The sequence below is a fragment of the Lissotriton helveticus genome, chromosome 11 (genome assembly GCF_964261635.1).
Source record: "Lissotriton helveticus chromosome 11, aLisHel1.1, whole genome shotgun sequence".
Lineage (NCBI taxonomy): Eukaryota > Metazoa > Chordata > Amphibia > Caudata > Salamandridae > Lissotriton > Lissotriton helveticus.
The window spans coordinates 415499642-415519707 of record NC_136072.1 but is presented as its reverse complement, the minus strand read 5'-3'; the positions used below and the strand labels follow the sequence as shown (position 1 = coordinate 415519707).

The window sequence follows — 20066 nt, the reverse complement described above, 5'->3', positions numbered from 1 at the left end:
AATAAACATATTACATTGTGCATCAGATCAGAGCAATATATACAATAGGTTCCAAATCAGGGTCATAAAGACACTCATAACTGCCAATCGACATATTCAATATGATACTGTGTGGACAATAAAATTACCTGATTTTGTCCCTCCCATCCACAGGAGGTTGTAAGCGAGGCAAAAGTGAGAACGGACAATGCAGTAGGTTAGGGACGCAGAAGGGGGAAGGGAGGCAATCACTGACCTTCACCGACAGCCGCCGTGGGCGGGGAGTGTGGGAGAGGCAGCGCCGCTAGAAGGGGCTCTGGAGTGAAGGAATGTCACTAGGGGTCCCCATATATCCACAGGACGAGACCTTGTGGGCAGCAAGTCCCAAAATTCCTTCAGTATGGTCTGGCACCTCGAAGCATCCTCCAAACAGTGATGGGCGCCGGTCTGCGGCCCCAGCATATAGCCACCCTATGCCTAGCAAAGACCAGCAGCATCTGGATCAAGCGGCGAGAGGCGTCTGGGCAAAACTTTACAAAACTCAACAGACACAGGGGAGGGTCACAGATGTAATTTCAGAAATGGCAGTGCATACTGCCTGCCAGAAATCAGACACCTTGGGGCATAGCCATGCTAAATGGGCAAGGTCTGCAGCAGGGGCAGCGCAATGCATACAAACGTCACTGGGTATGAGTCCAAGTTTGTGGAGCTGAGCAGGAGTGCAGTACAGCCAGTGTAGATATTTGAAATGTATAAGATGAAGCTGGTAATTTGGTGACAGTTTCTTCGTCTGATTGCAACAATAAAGCCAGTCAGCCCGCGCAAAGTCCACGCCCAGGTCCACACCCCACGCAACACGCGCCCGATCTATAGAGATGGAGGCGGATGACAACGTGATGGCATATAATTTAGTGACTATTTTGTGTGGGGTCGGGGGATGTGTATATAAAATAAAGAGCAGGCATCGTGGGCGGGGGCTGAGGAAACGTAGGATGCAGTTCTCGGCAGATAGCGCGCACCTGATAAAACACGAGTGTGTCCATTGGGCCAGAAGAATCTGGAAGAGAATAATGGGAATTCCCCGGATATAAATCTGCCACGGTCAGCAGTCCCAGTCGCTATGCGTGTTTGCACATGCCGGAAGACTGAAAAGGGGGAAAATCAGGATGACGCACTATCGGCATGGTGTTAGTGGAGAGCATCGGGCGATTGGAGAAACGGCGCAAACGGTACCAGGCCCAGCGCAATGTTTCAACCGTGTCCACCTCCGTACACGGTCGCCGCGCCGGAGCAAATAGTGGTGTGGCCAACGGCCAGGGGAATGCAATATCCGCCTTTACAGCCACATGCGGCTGGAAGGGAGAGTGATGGATCCAAAAGTGCAGAAAGCTGGCTTGAGCGCATAAGGCGTAAAGCTTAAAGTCGGGGCACCCATACCCCCGACCAACATGGACCTCCATATCCTTTTTAAGTGTCAAAAAAGGTGAGGCTTTTGGAGAGCACAAAAGCAGACATGCACTTGAAGGGATGGCGGGTTAATTGTCAAATAGACTACGTGAGCAACCACTTCCTTGATCAAAAGAAAGAAAATGGCTTCACACAGTAATAAATCTTTAATACTCAGCTTATTTATTGCACTTCAAAATGAAGGTTTTACCTTCTTAGATGACAAATTTGGAAGGCTGGATATTAAAGATGTATTGTTTTTGACTCCCCACCTTCACTCCCAACAGGACATCCTCCATTTAGTTTACCGATTTGAGAGTTTGCAAGCATACTGTGACTTCTTGTCATCACCCTGGAACTTCACAAAGTTCCTGAAGCAGGTAGCAGCATGCCAATAAGGGTGTAGAATATTATTTGTATTTTCCTGTATGTGAAGAGATTGCTCAAGTGCATAGGACAACCCTGTCCTCTAAAAGACAGTCTTTTTGAACAAGCGAGATGGCTCAGAAATTGAACGAGGGAGGTTACCTGAGGAATTTAAAGGGATATTCACCAACAGTCTAACAAAGGCAAGAAATTATTGACCGGAGTGGTCAATCTCTTAAGGAAATCCAACCAGACCATGGAAATTAAGTGCATCTTTATTACTGAGCGCCAAAATATCAGAGCTGAAAATAGCCTTTCTTATAAGTGACTGGTGAAGCTTTCTGAGGCATTCCATGGTGGAGCGGTATACAGAGGCCTTGAACTGAAGGGCTTCATTCAGGACCTCAGACCTAGTAATTAAGTTGAATCAAAGCAAAGCATGAGTGGCTTGCAGAAAGGATGGTCTCAAACAGCTTAAAATCATATCTTATTTTTAATTTATTTACTGAATGTTTTATATAGCGCAAACATGACCCAAGGGTATCAGAGCGCTTAACAAGTACATAATGGTAAAGAAAAAACGAAGTTATGAAAAAAGGCGATCAACAAAACGAATCATGAGGTAGGGTAAAATAGAAGTAAAACAGGGTCAATGCACAGTACTGGAGTTAAGACAATGTTACTTTGAGGACGTTATGGGAAAAATAGTAAAACATATCAAGCATGGTTCGAGATTGCATGACTTGCCAATGAATACGTTCACTGCTCCTGCCGCCTTAAAATGTCAACAGCCCAGAGTGACCTACATAAATCAATTTGGGAGACAATATCTAAGGAGATGGTTAGTCTAGTGAAGTATATTTAGCACTACTGACAATAGCTCTTCAGGCCAAATACTTGCCAGGTCTAGTGAGGGGGTTTTAAACTGGCACTCCAAGCACCTCAGACAATGGAGCAACTGGTCTTTGAATTGGAAGATCTTCCTTCTCATAAGAGGCTAAGGCTTGTCATCACGAATGTATTATGCTTTGCCAAAATACTCTATTCCAATGTTCATTAACAGTTCACACACACTTAAGAAATTGAAGTATTTCTACAGAACCTGGGGTAAACTAGGCTTGTCCCACATTTATAAAGATCTCAAAAGTGGCTTCTGAAAGTAACAGTCATGGAGTCTCCGGAGGATTTTTTTCAAGCCTCATGTTTACAATCTAATTTCCAGCAGTAGGAACCGTTTGGGGGCGTCCCAGGACAGACTGTTTATTGGGTTCAGAATGTAACAATCCGAGTCCGTCATGCTTAGTGACCTGGGGCCTAAACTTACAAAGCAGCAAGTGGCATATGTCTGGCCCCTAGTTCCCAGGCTCACTGCTAAAGGTGCTGTCCTCTGGGCATGGTCCAACAAGTGGGATCATACGCTTCTCACCCCAAACCACCAATGTACTGTCGTGAACAGTTTCAGCACAGGGTCACACCCTTTCAAGTGAGTTTGGAAGCACCAGTGTTGGATCGGTGGTGTTCAACTTAAGCTGCTCGAAGTTTGGAAGCTTCCAGTCCAAAACAAAGCTAGGAGCCCATTCACGATGCTAAGCTGAACTCTGGGTGCGGGTGCTCTTCACAGGATGTCCGCTCTTGAACACAAATCAGTTTGAGGTGACCACAGACAGTCTGGAGTTGCTTAGCTTGGATCTAGGTGCTTTTCACCCAAAGTTTCACTACAGGCCATTTAGAATAACCTTTACTAAGGCCCGCAGACAAGGTCACTTCTAAAACTGAGCAAATGCTGTGGGAAGAGCACCTGAAAATCACAGATACCAAATGTCGGCATGAGTACTGCAGGTCAACCCGAGCTGAACTAGCTGTTTCAGTTTGTCCCGCCTATGCTTCCAGAAGGTCTGCTCTGGTATCACGTCTTCCTCATGCAAGAGCAGCTCAAATTCTTCTTAGGAGCAGTAGGCCAGCTCCTTCCATGAAGGAGTTCAGTCAGCTATCCTAAGCAGGATTTTAGAACTTCCCTAGCTTTCTGGACCAGAACCTGGCAAAAAGATCTATCAGTAATTCCTGTAACTGTGACGCACGGAAGTATTTCTTAGTCACCAATAGTGTGGGGCCCTGGTGAAGGAATCTTGGCACCCTGGGTGGTGGTTGCTGCCAGGCCTTCATACTAAATAAAAACAGTTAGTTTGTAGAATGGCTCAGGGAAGTTCTGCCCGCTTTCTTGTTCAAATTAGCCTGGTTCAGCTAAGTATGAACAGAAAGATGGGTTTGAGAAGCACATCATCAGGCCTGAGAAAACAAAACAAGGGCACAAAGACAAATGAAGCTTTCCCACTTAACTAACTGTTATCCTCTAGTTGGATGGGGGATAGTCCTTCCAGGGAACAATGGGACAGGGAAGGGCACTGAGAAACATTCTAGCTGCAAATGTTCTGTCTTGTCTTTTTGTTTCAAACACTCCTCAGTCTAGCTCCCTATCAAGGATACCTGGAACGTTCTGGGAAGAGGCAAGCAATTCACATCTGTCTGGGGTCTGTCTTCTACCCACCATCTTAGGGTCCACTAGAATGTAGCAAGGACAAACAATATCCCAGTCTGTAGCGCATATGGTTGAGGAGACTCCTTGGGAACTCAGTCTTCAGAAATGTAATATTAAACTATGCTTTGAAAAAAAGCACAAAATACTTTGCTCCGGTCCTAAAAGTATGTCGATTTTTTGCACTACTCTGAAGAGGAGTCTATATATTATTTGTGGACAGAAGATACTATGGTGATCACAACTAAAAAGGTTTGACAGCAGCATAGAAAAATGGGTTTCATCAATGTGGAATAGCAAAGACGTGTTTCAACACAAAAACATGTTGTGAATTTTTTCAAACAGCAATGAAAACACTGATTTACATTATATTTTAACAACTCTTTTGGTGCCAACTTGATCATAAAAATGCTTAACATTAAGACGGTTTCTAAACAGAGCAGAAGCTCCCCCTGAAAGAAGGAAAAAAAAAAAAAGAAGAAAAACTGTTGCGAGTAGGGGCAATGCCTAGGGGAAAGCTCAGCTTCAAACCAAAGACTGCCTGAAAGGCACGTCTTGCCCCTTTACAACCCCCCTGACCCCCCACCAAAAAAGCATGCGGAGGCTGCTGTAAATGTTTTGAGGAGTCTTAACACAACCTAATGGACATCTGCTGGTTAGAGGCTCCAAAAACTAGATGGATGTTCACTCAGTGCAGAGGTTTTCAACTTTTCTTGCTGCCATCACTATGTTATATCGCATCTTCACTGGTGCCCTTGTGAGGAAAGTCAATCAATCAATCATGGCATTTATATAGCGCACTACTCACCCGGAGGGTCTCAAGGCGCTTGGGGGGGGGTCTGCTACTGCTCGAACAGCCAGGTCTTGAGCTGTTTCCTGAAGGCGAGGTGGTCCCGTGTCAGGCGGAGGTGGGTCGGGAGGGAGTTCCAGGTCTTGGCGGCCAGGTAGGAGAAGGACCTTCCTCCTGTTGTGGCTCTCCGGATGCGGGGGGCGTCGGCGAGGGCGTGGCTGGTTGATCGGAGCTGGCGTGTGGGAGTGTAGAAGTTGATGCGGCTGTTGAGGTATCTCGGGCCTTGGTCATGTAGGGCTTTGTGTGCGTGGGTGAGGAGACGGAAGGTGATTCTCTTGTTGACCGGGAGCCAGAGCAGATCGCTCAGGTGTCCGGAGATGTGGCTGTGTCGGGCGATGTCGAGGATGAGTCTGGCTGAGGCGTTCTGGATGCTCTGGAGTCTCTTCTGGAGCTTGGCGGTGGTTCCGGCGTAGAGGGCGTTGCCGTAGTCCAGTCGGCTGGTGACGAGGGCCTGGGTGACCGTCTTCCTGGTCTCGGTGGGGATCCACCGGAAGATCTTACGTAGCATGCGCAGGATATTGAAGCAGGACGAGGAGACGGTGTGGACTTGTCTGGTCATGGAGAGGGAGGAGTCCATGATGAAGCCCAGGTTGCGTGCGTGGTCTGTCGGTTTGGGTGCGGTGCCCAGGGTGGGGGGCCACCAGGAGTCGTCCCAGGCGGAGGGCGAGGAGCCCAGGATGAGAACTTCCGTCTTGTCTGAGTTCAGTTTCTGGCGGCTGGTCATCATCCACTCGGCTACGTCTTTCATCCCTTCGTGAAGGTTGGTTCTGGCGGTGGCGGGGTCGTTGGTGAGTGACTCTCGAGTAACATATGAAGGCTTGAGCAAGTAGGCAGATCTGCAAAGGCTAGGATATTCTTATTTTATTGAGCCTCTGAAACCTTTTAACCATTCTGAAAACATTTCTATAATACTTGTTGGACCTTTTATAGATGCATATTATTTATTCAGGGATTTGTAGTATATTAATTTTTCCAAACATTTATTTTTATTTTTAACGGTGTGACAGTAGCATCTTTAACAGTGATCTGGGCACTTTAAAGACAAGACTACTTTTGATCAGACACACCAAATGTTTCAGAGTAGAAATCTAGAATAAGTTGAACAAACATCCATCATGGATCCAGGTTTGAGCTTATAAAATATTTGTGTTCCTTACTTTGTTTGCCAAAGTATTTGTTTTACTATTCATACACACAGGTTAAGGCTTATATCAAGTAGCACTGTATGTGGCTGGTATATATATCAAACTAGAAAAGTAAACATGGTGACAAACTGATAAAATTATATTTTTAGATGGTTACTTTTCCCCCAAGGACAGGAAAACTGCTATGATTTCATAGAATGTAAATTAGTTTTACTTGTTCTGTTTACAGTTTCGTTTAAATAGGGGGATAAAGAAATGCAAGTTCAATCTGCTCACGTTGCTCTTTTTCCTTAAGCCCTGAATTGTCATCTCAAACTTAAAATTAGTTTATGCTGTCATGGTGGTAAGCAGTCTTATATAAGAGGAACTATTATGTATCTATTTACTACTATTCTATTCTAATTGCACACTCTAAAATCTCACTAGCAATCCCTACCAGAATGCTGGTCACCTACCGCACAAAGTAACAGAGGGAAGGAAGTAAATCTTACCTTTTCCATCCTGCCCGTACTATACAATTCTAGGTCGAAAAACTGGGGGATTTGCAGCAGATTTGCAACCTTCTCCGAGTCAACAGAATACTGAAAGAGTAAATCATATGGAAAACCACATTAAACACTCCAGTCTTCTTGTTCTATGCTGTTATAAAGAAATAAAATAAAGCAGGATGAGGTAACTGTACCTTAGACAGTAACATTGGAAGTGCAATAATGTACTGTTCAGTTAATTTATTCTTATCTTCAATCTGAGTTTTTCTTTCTTTTGCGGTGAGCACCTTTCAAAAAAACGTTTAAGAAAAATAATTGGTACGCGGGTCTCTGATGCAGAAACAGATGATGCATAAGCTAACAGGTATACCACATATAATTTCATGGTTTTAAAGATGTCAAATTTCAAAAGTGCTGGGAGAGGAAACGTGCCCAGTGTTCCCTCTGCGGCAAATCCATGCAAATTATAATTAAATTATTTCAAGTAATAATTACAAGAATATAAAAAAAACTCCAAGCTTAAATATAGAGAACCATATGGATGATAAAATGGAAAACTATTTTCAATTGTATTGAGCTCAGTAACCCTAATTTGCTTATCATAATTCAGCAGAAAGTTAATACTACCACTTAACAGAAGAAAAAAAACACAAGCCCCTTTTAAGGAAATGGCTTTTTTGCAGGTTCACCCCCACTTTTAGATTACTTTACAAACTGATGTTATGGCACTTCACATTGGGGGTTTGATGTCCATCACACAGTTGATGTGGTCTCACCCCTAAAAGAGTGTACATGTGGATACAGACTGATTAATCCCCAAGTGGCAAGGTTAACTTTAATGTAAGACCCTAGTATAAGGCATTCGGAGTACTTAGGCACGGTGTGTTAAACGGCCTTCAGTGGACGGCAGCACCATTGGTTCAGCCACTAAAATGGCAACTATAGATTGTCGCTAGGCCTGTTCTGCAGCCTAGATGGCATGTAAAAAGATATCCCAATTAGAAATCCTAATTGGAAAGTTTAACTTACCTGTAAGTCCCTAGTATAAGCTACTGAGGGTTCAAAGGGCCTGTAGGTGAAAGTGTCAAGAGTGGCTGTTAGTGCACAACTGCAGGGGCTAATAAAAACATGATACTTGAAGCACTGTCAAACTGGACCTGTCAAATTAGTCCTTTTGACAGACCCAAATCTCCTTATGTATTATCTACAAGTCATCCCTAAAGTCTACGCGAAATTCCAGAGGAAAGGGTGCATGGTTCTAACCAGCAGGCCATGTATATAGAGCGTTTTACATGCCCTGGTAGTAGAAAATCTTCAAAGTCGATTTTCCCTACTGGAAAGCTTTACCCCTATTGGAGAACATTGGGTGACTTATTTCTAATAAAATGTAACTTGCCAATAGAAACAGCCAGAAGGATCTTTCAAAGTGTCAAATTAATAGTTACATTTAATCCTACTTATTGCCAAAGTCGTATTTAACAGAACTATTTAAGAAAAGCAGCTTTAGAAGTTTTATTTTCCCGAGCTGCCTAAAAGTCCAGTGTCAATCTTCAGGTTGTCCCAGCATCTTGCAGCTACCAGGTCTGCCCTATGATTAGGTGTCAAGTTTTCTCAGGAACTGTGCACAAGAGCCATCTGCTGGGAAGGGGTTTTCCACTCCTCTAGCCGGATGTGTGGGGAGCAGCGGCGGCAGCTCTTCCACTATGGAGTCTCTTCTTATGTGCCGAGCTGGGCCTCACCAAAACAAACGAGCCCCCCCCCCCCCCCTTCAAAAAAAAAAACTGACTTGTGGCTGACAACCTGTGAACTTTCCCTTGGCCAGTTTTACAATGAAATGCGGAGTAAACTACATAGAAACCTGCATTTTGATACCTGACCAGTTGCAACTGAAACAGCCTAGGGCACCAGGTGCCTGCTAGGAGACTTAGTCCTCAACCCACGACTTGCCCCCAAAGTGGTACCTGAAAGAATACTCAAAATCACAGTTCAAAAAGGATGTTAGACCCTTACAAAACTAGATGAAGAATTGCTGCCCTACGATTTCACTCACTAGACAAGGTTCACAATAGCCTTCATTCGATCAAGGACTCTTGCCTTGTTATTTATAGGCAGACAGCCAACATGTTAGCCGTGGGGCACTTAGAATTTAAAGATGGTCAATGCTTTGTTAGATGTCTCCAAGGATGTAGCTACTTCATCAGAGAGAGAATGGCATGATTCTTTTTCAATTCCAGCCTCGCACCTTAAGAGTAATGTTTATAGTAGGCTCATGGGAACATCTCGCTGGTTAATACCAACAAGCATGATAATGGGCCAGTCCTCAGATTGTCAAAGCATGTCTTTGATTCCACAGATTGTACTCGTTGTGTTAGTCACTGCACTCTAAACTGGTCACTTTCGAAGTCCAACTACAAGAGTGTGTGTGTGGGGGGTGGGGGGGGCTGCACTGCACAGAACTATAATTTCACAGATCAGATGTTGTCGCTAGGTTCAAACTGATCATTTGGAACTCAGATTTTTCTTGTATGGATAACCGTCCCACGTCTTGTGATATAATTGGTATCACTTTCAAGTTCTATTTAGACTTCACCTAGTGGGTATCAGTGGTCCCACTAGGAACCATTTATAGTTCAACCCTTTAACCACCAAAAACAACGCCAGGTGGGGGCATCTATAAAGGGCAGCAGGACCTGACTGGAAACCAAAAGCAGCTGTGGAAAAAATGTTCAAACAAGTTCCTTTACATTCCTCCTCTCTCATCTCTTGCAGTCTTACTGTATCGCTGTCCTCTCTTCCTAAGCTTCCTCTGTGCCTGCTGTAATTAAGCTGGGAAGCCTGTGAAAGTGATAGAAGTTCTAGTTGTAAAAACTAGCCCCCAATGGCTCCAGCCCGCTCTGAAAATGCCCAGTGGACAAAATAGACAGTTCAGGCCACATGAGCAGGGGCACATACTCATTAAAAGAAACTAACACTGCTAATCTGGATCCTTTCTTCAATGCCATCACTTGAAATAAAGAACACATTACTTACTTTCAGTAAGACATAAGTTAGTTGTAGATGCCTTGCCTTAGAATTGCCCCCAGGTGTCAGCCTAGATCCGGCGAATTTTTTCTTATCGACCTGCTTGTCGGTTGGTGGCATCGGTCGCGTCCACCGTCATAGTCACCGGGATGATGTCGCAGTGCTTACTTAGACGGCACCCATACGCATAGACGTCAGTTCTGACACGACTTTCCACGCCAGAAATGTAGAGCCAGGAAAGACACTGACCACTGGTGAGGCCCAAATAGGATCCTGTAAGGGAGTCCCTATCCCTAGAAGTAAGTTTGCAGAGTGTGGAGGATGGGTGAGGCTGTAAGGAATCTACAACTAACCTATGTCTCTTACAGATACATTGCTACCAAAGGTAAGTAACTTGTTCATCTGAAAGAGACAGCTAGTTGTATATTTCACATCAAAGTCTTGGAGGACCGACGGGCAAAATAGCCGTCCCTCTGGACTTGGCTGTCCAGGCAGTAAGGTCTGGGTAACGTGTGCAAGGATGCCCATGTAGTCGCCTGGCAGATGTCAAGAAGTGGGACTCCATGTGCCAATGCAGTGGTTGCTGCCGAAGCCCTAGTGGACGGAGCACGCAGCCCCACTGAAGGTTCCTTTTTTGAAATAACGTAACATACTTTAATACAAAGGACAACCCATCGATAGATGGGACTTCTTGGTCGGTGGATTGTGTAGGGTAATTGCGCTCCTGGGAAATACACAGTGAGTATATACTAGTTAACCATTACGATTGCAGTGCATAAGGGTGGGGAGAGCAAACCTCCCCAATGTATGGATAACCACTGATAAACCAAAACAGTTCCTTGCACTCACCAACAGCATATATTGTGTATCATTGACAATAATAAAAAACACTCTTGTTCCTCCGTCCCCTCAGTTTAATCTTGAGATCCTTATCCAACAAGTGTTTCATCGCGCTTAATTGTTGTGCAGTGACTTCTTCAGGGCTCAGAAACAAACAAGTGTATAGAAGTTGGGAGTAAAAGAGAGCCATCACTAACATCAGATGTCGGTTTCCCTTTGTGACAGTATGTTTATCGCAAAGAGCAGCTCAAGTATAGTCCTCAAGCCTGTGGAAACCCATGCTATTTTACTAAAGCATATCACCATTGCTGTCTCTAGACATAATTGCGCAGTTAAAAGATTATCGCTATTCCAAACAAAAATTGTCAGCAAATGAAAATAAGCCAGTTTCTGGTGACTTATTTAGTGACATCCAATCTTTGAACATTTAGCAGTGACTCTTCTAAAGTAATCTAAGAAACACGGCATCCCTTCAATGTTGCCTCAGATCAAGAAAAAGTATATTTATAGTCTAAGAAGTACCTCTAATCTCTTTATATGAATCGTATATAGAGAAAAGGTACAAGGGAAGAAAACAACGTGGTATTAAAAGAACGAATCCACTAGGACTGGTGAATAGTGATAATTTTGGTTAGATATTGTAGGAAAACCAACCTCTGTTCCGGTTGTATTTCCAACCCAGAATAGGTTCTAGTACTTCAGTGATACCTGCAAAGCATAGGGCAACAGTGAATACTTTATCCAAGATTTAGTGTATTCCAGAATTCTTTTCTGGAGATAAACGAGAAAGGCAGACAGAAAAGTCCCAGTTACAATTGTGAGTACACCCCACTTAAGTAAAGGCTTGTTATCGCCCCATTCGTAGCGGACACCATGAAGTTCCACGTACCTTAAGCGTGGATCTTGTGTGTATAAGTCATAAATGCATCACGAAGAATGATGATGTGGTATAGTAAAACCACTCTTTGGGGGCTAAGTGAGTCCCTCTTGCAAGCAACCAAGTCTTTGCTGGGTAAAAGCAAACCCTAAACACAATAAAGGGAAGATGGGGATTTTGTTACAATCTCTATATAGGTCTTCCCCATGTAATACTATTAAGTAGCGTACCCCAAGTTAAGGGTGCGCGTCTCAGGAGTGTAAAGTATGCTACAGCTGAGTGCTACCGGGTATCCTAACACAGACGCTTACCTCTGTTCAGTAACAGGGCTGTCTCCAGCGTGTCTGCAGTAGAGTTTAGCCTGCTGAGGTTCCCGCCTAAATACTGGAGAAACAACAGACAGCCACAGGACTACACCCGCTTACTCTGACAAATCAAAGAAGGATAAGTTAATTACCTGTAATCCTAATTCTCTTCCAGGGGTATCCTCATCAAAGTCATAAGCACTGAATATTCCCGTCCATGTGCGGGGACCCCAGAAAGAATATAACAAATTATATATGGAAATCACATATATACAGCTACACATATATGTAAGTAAATATATAATTTTTCTCCCTCCAATGCAGCTTCCCATAGGAGGCTAAACTATGGAATTACCGATATAAAGATTATTTGCAAACATATAAAAAAAAACACCTGAGGGCAAGTAGCACTTGAACCTTGTTTTTTAACCTTGTATTTTAATGTTTTTTAATGAGCAGAAAACACTCATATCATCAAAAGTGCAAATAATGTAGACATTGTTAGCCTACAGGCTGCATTGTAAACTAAAACCATAGAAAATGAAAGCATTTTCAACAAACTGGCACCGTGCCTTTAAGGCAGCCATGACCCCCAGCTTCCTATCATTCCTTAGGGGTGACAGTTAGGTCAGTTGTTCTTTGCATTACCCTGAAAGTCAGGGCTCAACAATATCCATAAACACTTTGATCGTGTCTCATTTACCTGGGGAGGCGGGTGGGTTGCTTATGACTTTGATGAGGATACCCCTGGAAGAGAACTAGGATTACAGGTAAGCAACTTATCCTTCTCTTCCAGGGGATCCTCATCAATAGTCATAAGCACTGAATAGAATAGCAAGCCCAACAACCACCAGCAGGTAAATGAGAAAAAACATGACCCAACCAAACTGCAACAGCCGAAATCAGCTGCTGAACAGATTCCGCAAGGAGGCCTGGCCTACTTAGGTGTCTGCTCTTGTGTCTGAATCTAGACAGTAGTGTCTGGTAAATGTATGGACGGACCTCCAGGTCGCCACCTTACAAATCTCAGACATGGGCACATTATGAAGAAAAGCTGTAAGGTGCCGCTTTTCCTCTGGTGGAATGTGCTTTGGGAGAAAACCCCACGGTCTTCTGTGCCAATTGGTAAGCAAGTTTGATGCATGAAACTATCCATCTGGAGATGGAACGTTTCGAAGCCGCATTTTCCTCTGGTGGAATGTGCTTTGGGAGAAAACCCCACGGTCTTCTGTGCCAATTGGTAAGCAAGTTTGATGCATGAAACTATCCATCTGGAGATGGAACGTTTCGAAGCCGCATATCCAGATCTGATCGACCCATAGTTGACAAACATCTGATCATATTTTCTTATAGATTTGGACCGATCTAGATAGAATTTTAAAACCCTTTTCAGGCCCAGAGAATGCAAGGCCCTCTCAGTTGGAGTGGAGGGATTGGGGAAAAAAGGTGGGTAGAGAGATGGTCTGGTTCACATGGAAATCTGACACCACCTTAGTAAGAACAGCGGGATGTGTTCCCAACACCACTCTATTTAGATGGAAAACTGTATAGGGCTCTTTAGAACAGAGTGCCTGAATCTCGCTCACTCTGCGAGCTGACGTGATCGCTACCAAAAAAGCAGCCTTCCAAGAAATATGTTGCAAGGTCGCCTTGTGAATGGGTTCGAAAGGAGGACCCATCAATTTCGATAGCACCAGGTTTAGCTCCCAGGGAGGAGACGGAGGTCGTACCGGAGGGTAGACCTTCTTCAAGCCCTGCAGGAAATCTTTAACAGCTTGTAATTGGAAGAAAGAAGGCTGAGAAGGTGAGTCTATAAGCAGTTATAGCTGCTACATGCACCTTAATGGAATTAAATTTCAACCCTGCTTTCGCTAGATACAGTAGGTAAGGGAGAACGGCCTCTTTCTGACCTTTGATAGGATGATAATTATTCTGTATGCACCACATGTAAAAACGCTTCCACTTGCATGCATAGGAATGTCTCGTGGAAGGATGTCTTGCCTCTTTCAAAATGGACATGCAGTCCAGCGGCAGTCTTAAGTGGCCGTATTGTAGGACCTCAGGAGCCATGCTGCAAAGTTCAGTGAGGGAAGGTTGGGATGATGAATCCTCCCGTTCATCTTGGATAGGAGGTCCGCTCTGCACGGTAGTCTCCTGTGCAGGAACTCTGATAGGTGCAGAAGGTCCGGGTACCACCATTGCCTCGGGCAGTCCGGGGTAATGAGTATCATCCTCGTATACCAATGAGCCAGCTTGTTTACCACCTTCGGGATAAGCCGAAGTGGCGGAAAGGCGTACACAAATGCCCCTGACCAGTCTATCAAAAGGACATTCCCTTTGGATCCTGGACGGTAGAACTGCGAGGTGAAGTCTTGACATTTGGCGTTTTCGTCGTCCGCGTAGAGGTCTATGGTGAGACGACCCCATGACTGGAAGATGTCTTCTACGACCTCGTCGTTGAGAACCCAGTCCTCCTCGTCTTCGAAATAATGGCTGAGAGCGTCCGCTCTCACATTCTGCTCTCCTGGCAGGTGGACTGCTGTGACTGACAGATTCCAAGCCAGGAGCCATTTGCCACAGATTCGGAGCGTCCAGGGAAAGGGTACGTGAGCGTGTGTCCCCCCCCCCCCCCCCCCCCCTGCTTGTTCAAGTAGTACATTGTGGTGGTATTGTCCATTTGTACTAACACGGATGTTGATGTGGTAGGAGCGCTCTTTGACAGACCTTGAGTCTGGAGATGTCCCATGTGGGCCCCCCAACCTTGTAGCGAGGCATCTGTGATCAGAGTCTAGACAGGAGGAGGCTGATGGAACGGAATTCCGACTTGTAGATTTCGACTCTTCATCCACCAAGGTATGGACTCTCGAGCCGCGCTTGACGAAGTAATTTTGTCGTCCCAGCGAGCTGACTGCTGGTCCCACTTGTCCTCCAGATCCTGCTGAAGAGGACGCATCCGTAGTCCGGCATTTGGGACCAGGAAGATGCAGGATGCCATCGACCCAAACAGGGAGGCAATCCGACGCACCGGCAGCTTCTTGCTGTGCAGAACCAGTTGGCATTTCTTGATGATGGAACACGGTCTCTCCTCTGAAGGAAACACTTTTCCTAGCTCGGAGTCTAATAGAGCTCCTAAGAAATGTATTCTCTGTGTCATTTGTGGAACTGATTTGCTGAAGTTCACTTGTAGACCTAGATGTCGACATAGTTCGATGCAGCCCAGGAAATGGGTTCTTACGCTGTCCGGAGAAAGACCCTTCAACAGCCAGTCGTCCAAGTACGGGTACACGAAGACACCCCTGCAGCGCAGAGCGGCTGTCACCACCGCAATGCACTTTGTGAACACTCTGGGGGCTGACTTCAACCCGAATGGTCGGACTTTGAACTGACAATGAGCGGATCCGACCCGTTAATGTAGGAATTGCCTGTGACGCTGAGCAATCGGGACGTGGAAGTATGCATCTTGCAGATCCAACAAACACATCCAATCCCCCTGCCTGAGATGTGGATATATTTGATGAAGCGCCAACATGCAAAACGTGTCCTTCTTTATGTGTAGGTTGAGTGTCCGCAAGTCCAGATTGGGTCTGTACTCTGCTTTTCGGCCCTTTTTCTAGACCAGAAAGTATCTGGAATAAACTCCTTTTCCTCTCTGAGATATTGGAACCCTCTCGATGGCTGTTTTTTTGAGCAGGGTGGCCAACTCTTTTTGCAGGAGTTTCAACTGATGACTTGATGTTGGCAATGGAGGGATTGAAGGAGGACGATGTTGAAAACGAAGAGAGTATCCATTCTGAAGCGTAGCGAACACCCACTCTTGTGATAGTTCGCCACTCTACGATATGCCGCGTGATGCTTCCCCCCACTGGAGTGGTAGACGGCGCTGGGGGAAGGGAGTATTCATTTGGATTGCGTCTTGTTGGAGTTGTTTCCCTGACGCTGGTTTCCTCCACCTCTTGAGGAACACCTGCCTCTGTATTGTGACTTTTGCTGCCCCTGTTGATCTTGATTCTTCTACCATTAACTCCAGGAACTTACTATTCCTGAGGGCTACCACCGCCTTAGTAGCATTTGCTCAGAAAATTGGCAAGAGAGCCCCATTAGAAATGTTGAAGATCTACACGGCCAAATGTACGAGCGTTGCAGTCTATGGGTCAGGGGTATGGGGACATGCAAAAGTGGAAGATCTACAGAAATCTGAGAACGCTTTTTTGAGATATCTACTTGCACTTCCCAAGAGTACTTCAACGTACAGCTGTCACTTAGAGCTAGGGTTGGATTATATAACCGATATACCAATCCAACCAATCATGCATTGGCATAGAATTTGGAAAACGGACCAATGTGACCTAACACGGTCACTAGTTCGTGATTGTCTATCACTCAATAGCATGGATAAAATTAAATGGTTAGTCTAAGTGAAATTTATTTTGAAAGATCTTGGCCTTGAGAGGTTTTTCCTTAATCCGTTACTTATTTACGAGCTGCCTAGAAAAGAACTAAAAAAGATTTCACTAGCGTATCTAGGCGAGCTCCGTCTATCAGAAGAAATAGGAAAAAGTACAGTTCAACATTTAGTATCTGTTCAGACAGTCCTTGGTCTGCAACCGTATTTAGCATACAGTATGAACTCACCCGAAAAATTCCTTTTGACCCGTTTTAGATTCAATATTTTTCATAGGTTAGTTTCTATTCCCGAGAAAAATGATTGGTCCATGAAATTACCTGTTTGTCCGTGTGATGACATTTCTCTGCAATCATCGATTCATATATTGTTTTTTTGTAAATTTTATATAGCACCACGCAAACGGTGGATCGTGCCTTTACTGAGACTGTTGGGTATTCGAAGATGCCGACCAGCTTTTTTAGCTTTGCAGCTTTTGGATAACGATATATATGCAAAGGCGATAATCTGCTTTTTGAAGTTCGGTCTTAAAAACCGTTCCAACTTGACTTGAATAATGCAATAGAGGTTCCTTGTATATTTAAACTACATGTATTTCTTTTTTAAGAATATATGAACGTAATATGAATTCATGTACATTGGATGATTTTTAAGTGAAGCATTTTATCATTGAACTAGAAACATGATTGTATTGTTTATATGAAATGTTATGGTTTTTATGAAATGATTGAAACCGAATAAAGATTTTTTGATGATGATTCTTCTGCCACAGAGGGGTTTGAACCCTCTGCTGGGAAGATCACCGATTGTAGGAGCGGAATCTTTTACGGAACTCTTTTTTCTTTTCCAGGCCAACGGATTAAGTGTGTCCAGTTCCGTCTTCATACGCTGCATTTCCTTGTCAGTGTGTGAACCAAACAAGGATGACCCAGAGAAAGGCAGGTTGAGGATGCGTGATTGTGCTTCTGGTTTTAGAGCAGTCAGACGCAACCAAGATCTCCTTGCACATACCCCATGAGCATATCCATGCGCCGATAGGGCAGCTCCATCAGCTGCAGCACTGATGATCTGATTGGAAACCTGGCGTAAGGATTTCTTCAAAATCCCTGCGATCCTCTTGGGTAAGCTTCTCAGAAAATCGTTGTAGAGAATCCCACAGGGATCTATCATAGCGCCCAAGGAGCGCTTCCGCATTGGATACTTTCAGCAAGGAGGCCGAAGTGCCGCATACCCTCCGTCCCCAAGAATCTTGCGTCTTGCTCTTTGTCCGGTGGTACAGTGGAGGAAGATGCAACGGCATGGGTCTTTCTCGCCGCCGCGATTATTACTGAATCCGGGGGAGGGTCGTCTCTGAGGAAGAGTGGATCATCCTCTGGCAAGTGATATTTAGAATCCTTGCTGGAGCGGATCTAATCGTCGCTGGTGTGAGGAATACTTCCATGAGTGGTTCTATGATGCCTGGAACCAAGGGAAGCAGAGGTTTAGCCGCTGTGTTGTGATGCAGTGTTTCAAAGCTCACAGAAGTTCTCTATTGCCACCCCTCACGTGTCTGGGTATGGTGTCAATTCCAAAACAAGCATTTGCAATGCAATAGGTCTCGCATTTGCTAGAGTTTGAGCTATTAGCATTGTAAATGACAAATGCCTTTTATTTAGGTTTTAAAAACCAAAACGTAAATAAAAGGCATTGTCATTTACAAGGACAATAATTCAAACTCGCGTAAATGCGAGATCTACTGCACTGCAAATGCTTTTTTCTTTGGTTTGTTTTTTTGCTTAGTTCGAAACTTTTACCTGTAATGTTCTGCTTTGCAATTGTAGCTCTTTGATTTATTCAAAGTGCCAGTTAAGCCACTTATGACTCCCCAACCAGCAGGCTGCTGATGCAAGAATAGAATATAGCATCCTAACAAACAAATATATCTATTTACACTCCTCTGGAATGGGCAAACGTCCCGCTGTGAATGAGAAAACTGAGCAAGTCCAGGAAAACAAATGCGTCGGAGCGAGCCAGTCAGAAAGTCTGCCAACCACCATTCAATAAATCAGAGCCAGCATCTTCAGAGCACATTAACGACTGCTGGACTACGTCTGCCTCGTAAAATTCCAACATAGGCATAAACTGTTTGTAGGAATGTCAGATGGACGAGTCACTGTGAAATTAGTAAGGACAGCAAAAAGTCACTTTTCTAAGACAACTGACTTACTACAGTCATTAGTTACAGCTCATGGGAATAAAAAAATGTATTCTCAACTTAAAATATGTGCAATTTTTACCCCCGGATTTTAGACAATCTTTTTCCTGAGCATCTAAGGTTAGAACCTATGCATTTTCAGGTACAAAGACACAGGAACAGTGAAAAGATTTTTGAAGCTCAATGCAACAATTCTGTTTTGAGCACCCCCTCCTCTGAGAAAAAAGCTAATATTGCAAGCTTTTTGTGGATGTAGCCTTTACTGCCCTGACAGTTTTCAATAAAAACAAGCAACTGATGTGTTGCAGAGCCATGATGTGAAGACAACAGGCCCAAACTACATAACTTGACACTCATCAGGGCAGTGAACTAGATCGGCAACCTTAGGCAGGGCCATCGGAATTATGCAATTACGCAGCCACAGCTATTTTCGCATAATTCTATATTTGCCGCATTTACCAACCAATCCACCTGCTGCATAATATTGGTTTTGTTTCTAGCTCTAACAGTTAAAAAGTTACAAAAAAAGAAGCGACATGTGTTGCTGTCCAGCGAAAGGTCCTTTGCAAAGCTGAACTGGTCACCTTTCTATTGCTTAAGGCTATATTTGGGTATTAAACTGGCCCTAATGAGGAGCAACCAATGCCCGACAGTGTTACCAAGTTAAACAAGACCTATTGCATTGAAAATGTTTGTTATTAAAGTGAGTATTTTACTGGACAATCAGCTTATTGCCATTGCTTTTATACCTTCAGTCTTGCGCCTATGTATGACTTACACCTACCTCCCCCTCGAAGACCCTTTGACTGCTCACCCCCTTTAACACAGAGTCAAGGGCTAAAAGGGGTAATTCTTGGCTCATTTACTCAGGACTTGTAGTAGGTCAGACCCCAGGACAGCTGGAGTAAAAGGTCACAACCCCATGGATGATCCGAGTAAACCCTACTTGCCCTCTGAAAGGGATTTTAACATGAGATTGCTGTGCTTTACGAATGTTATCACATAACATAAAATGGGGAGTCATTCCTACCCCCCCCCCCCCTTACTACATAAAGTGTTCAGTTGCCATCAAACGAGGCCTGTGCTATCTAATGGCCAAGAGAAATACCATTACCAACATGCAAATCTGCTATGTCACCAACAGCAGCACTAGGTACTTATGTCATGCAAAGGACTGGGGCACCAAGTGAAAACCTATGCACAAACACACACAATACTGCATAGGCAGCAGTAATAATATGTTCCATAACATGTGCTGAACCGTGTAGAACAGGGCTGCACAAGTGTCATTTGCCCCAATACCCTCAACAGTTTCAGACAGTATTATAAGCCTGGCCATACATTATACAATAGGGGCGGCAGATAAGCTTTGAAAAGACAACGGGCTGCCAGCACCACACGAAGGAGGTACAGCATTAAAATCTACGGTGCAACCCCCCCCCCCCCCCTTTGCCCAGCTGTGGGGACGCAGAGGACTCTCCCCTCGGCCCTGAGCGAGACCGATACATGGTAGGGGTGTTACAGTGCACACCCCCCCCCCACCGCCAGATGTGGGGACGTCGTCACGTCTAGTACTCTACCCTCCACCCTGAGCGAGAAGTGCACATGGGAGGGGAGTTG

At 44.6% G+C, this 20066-nt stretch overlaps 1 protein-coding gene across 3 annotated transcripts in view; it reads right to left on the bottom strand.

Annotated features, from left to right (window-relative positions):
• STAG1 (STAG1 cohesin complex component) overlaps positions 1-20066 on the bottom strand; it is a 1346357-nt gene that overhangs the window by 448576 nt on the left and 877715 nt on the right. For all 3 annotated transcript variants that reach the window (XM_078665875.1, XM_078665876.1, XM_078665877.1), the window contains exons 17-18: positions 7002-7094; positions 6811-6900 (exon numbers count right to left, since the gene is read on the bottom strand). In XM_078665875.1, coding sequence (XP_078522001.1) covers positions 6811-6900; positions 7002-7094 — 183 coding nt within the window. The remainder of the gene's footprint in view (positions 1-6810; positions 6901-7001; positions 7095-20066) is intronic.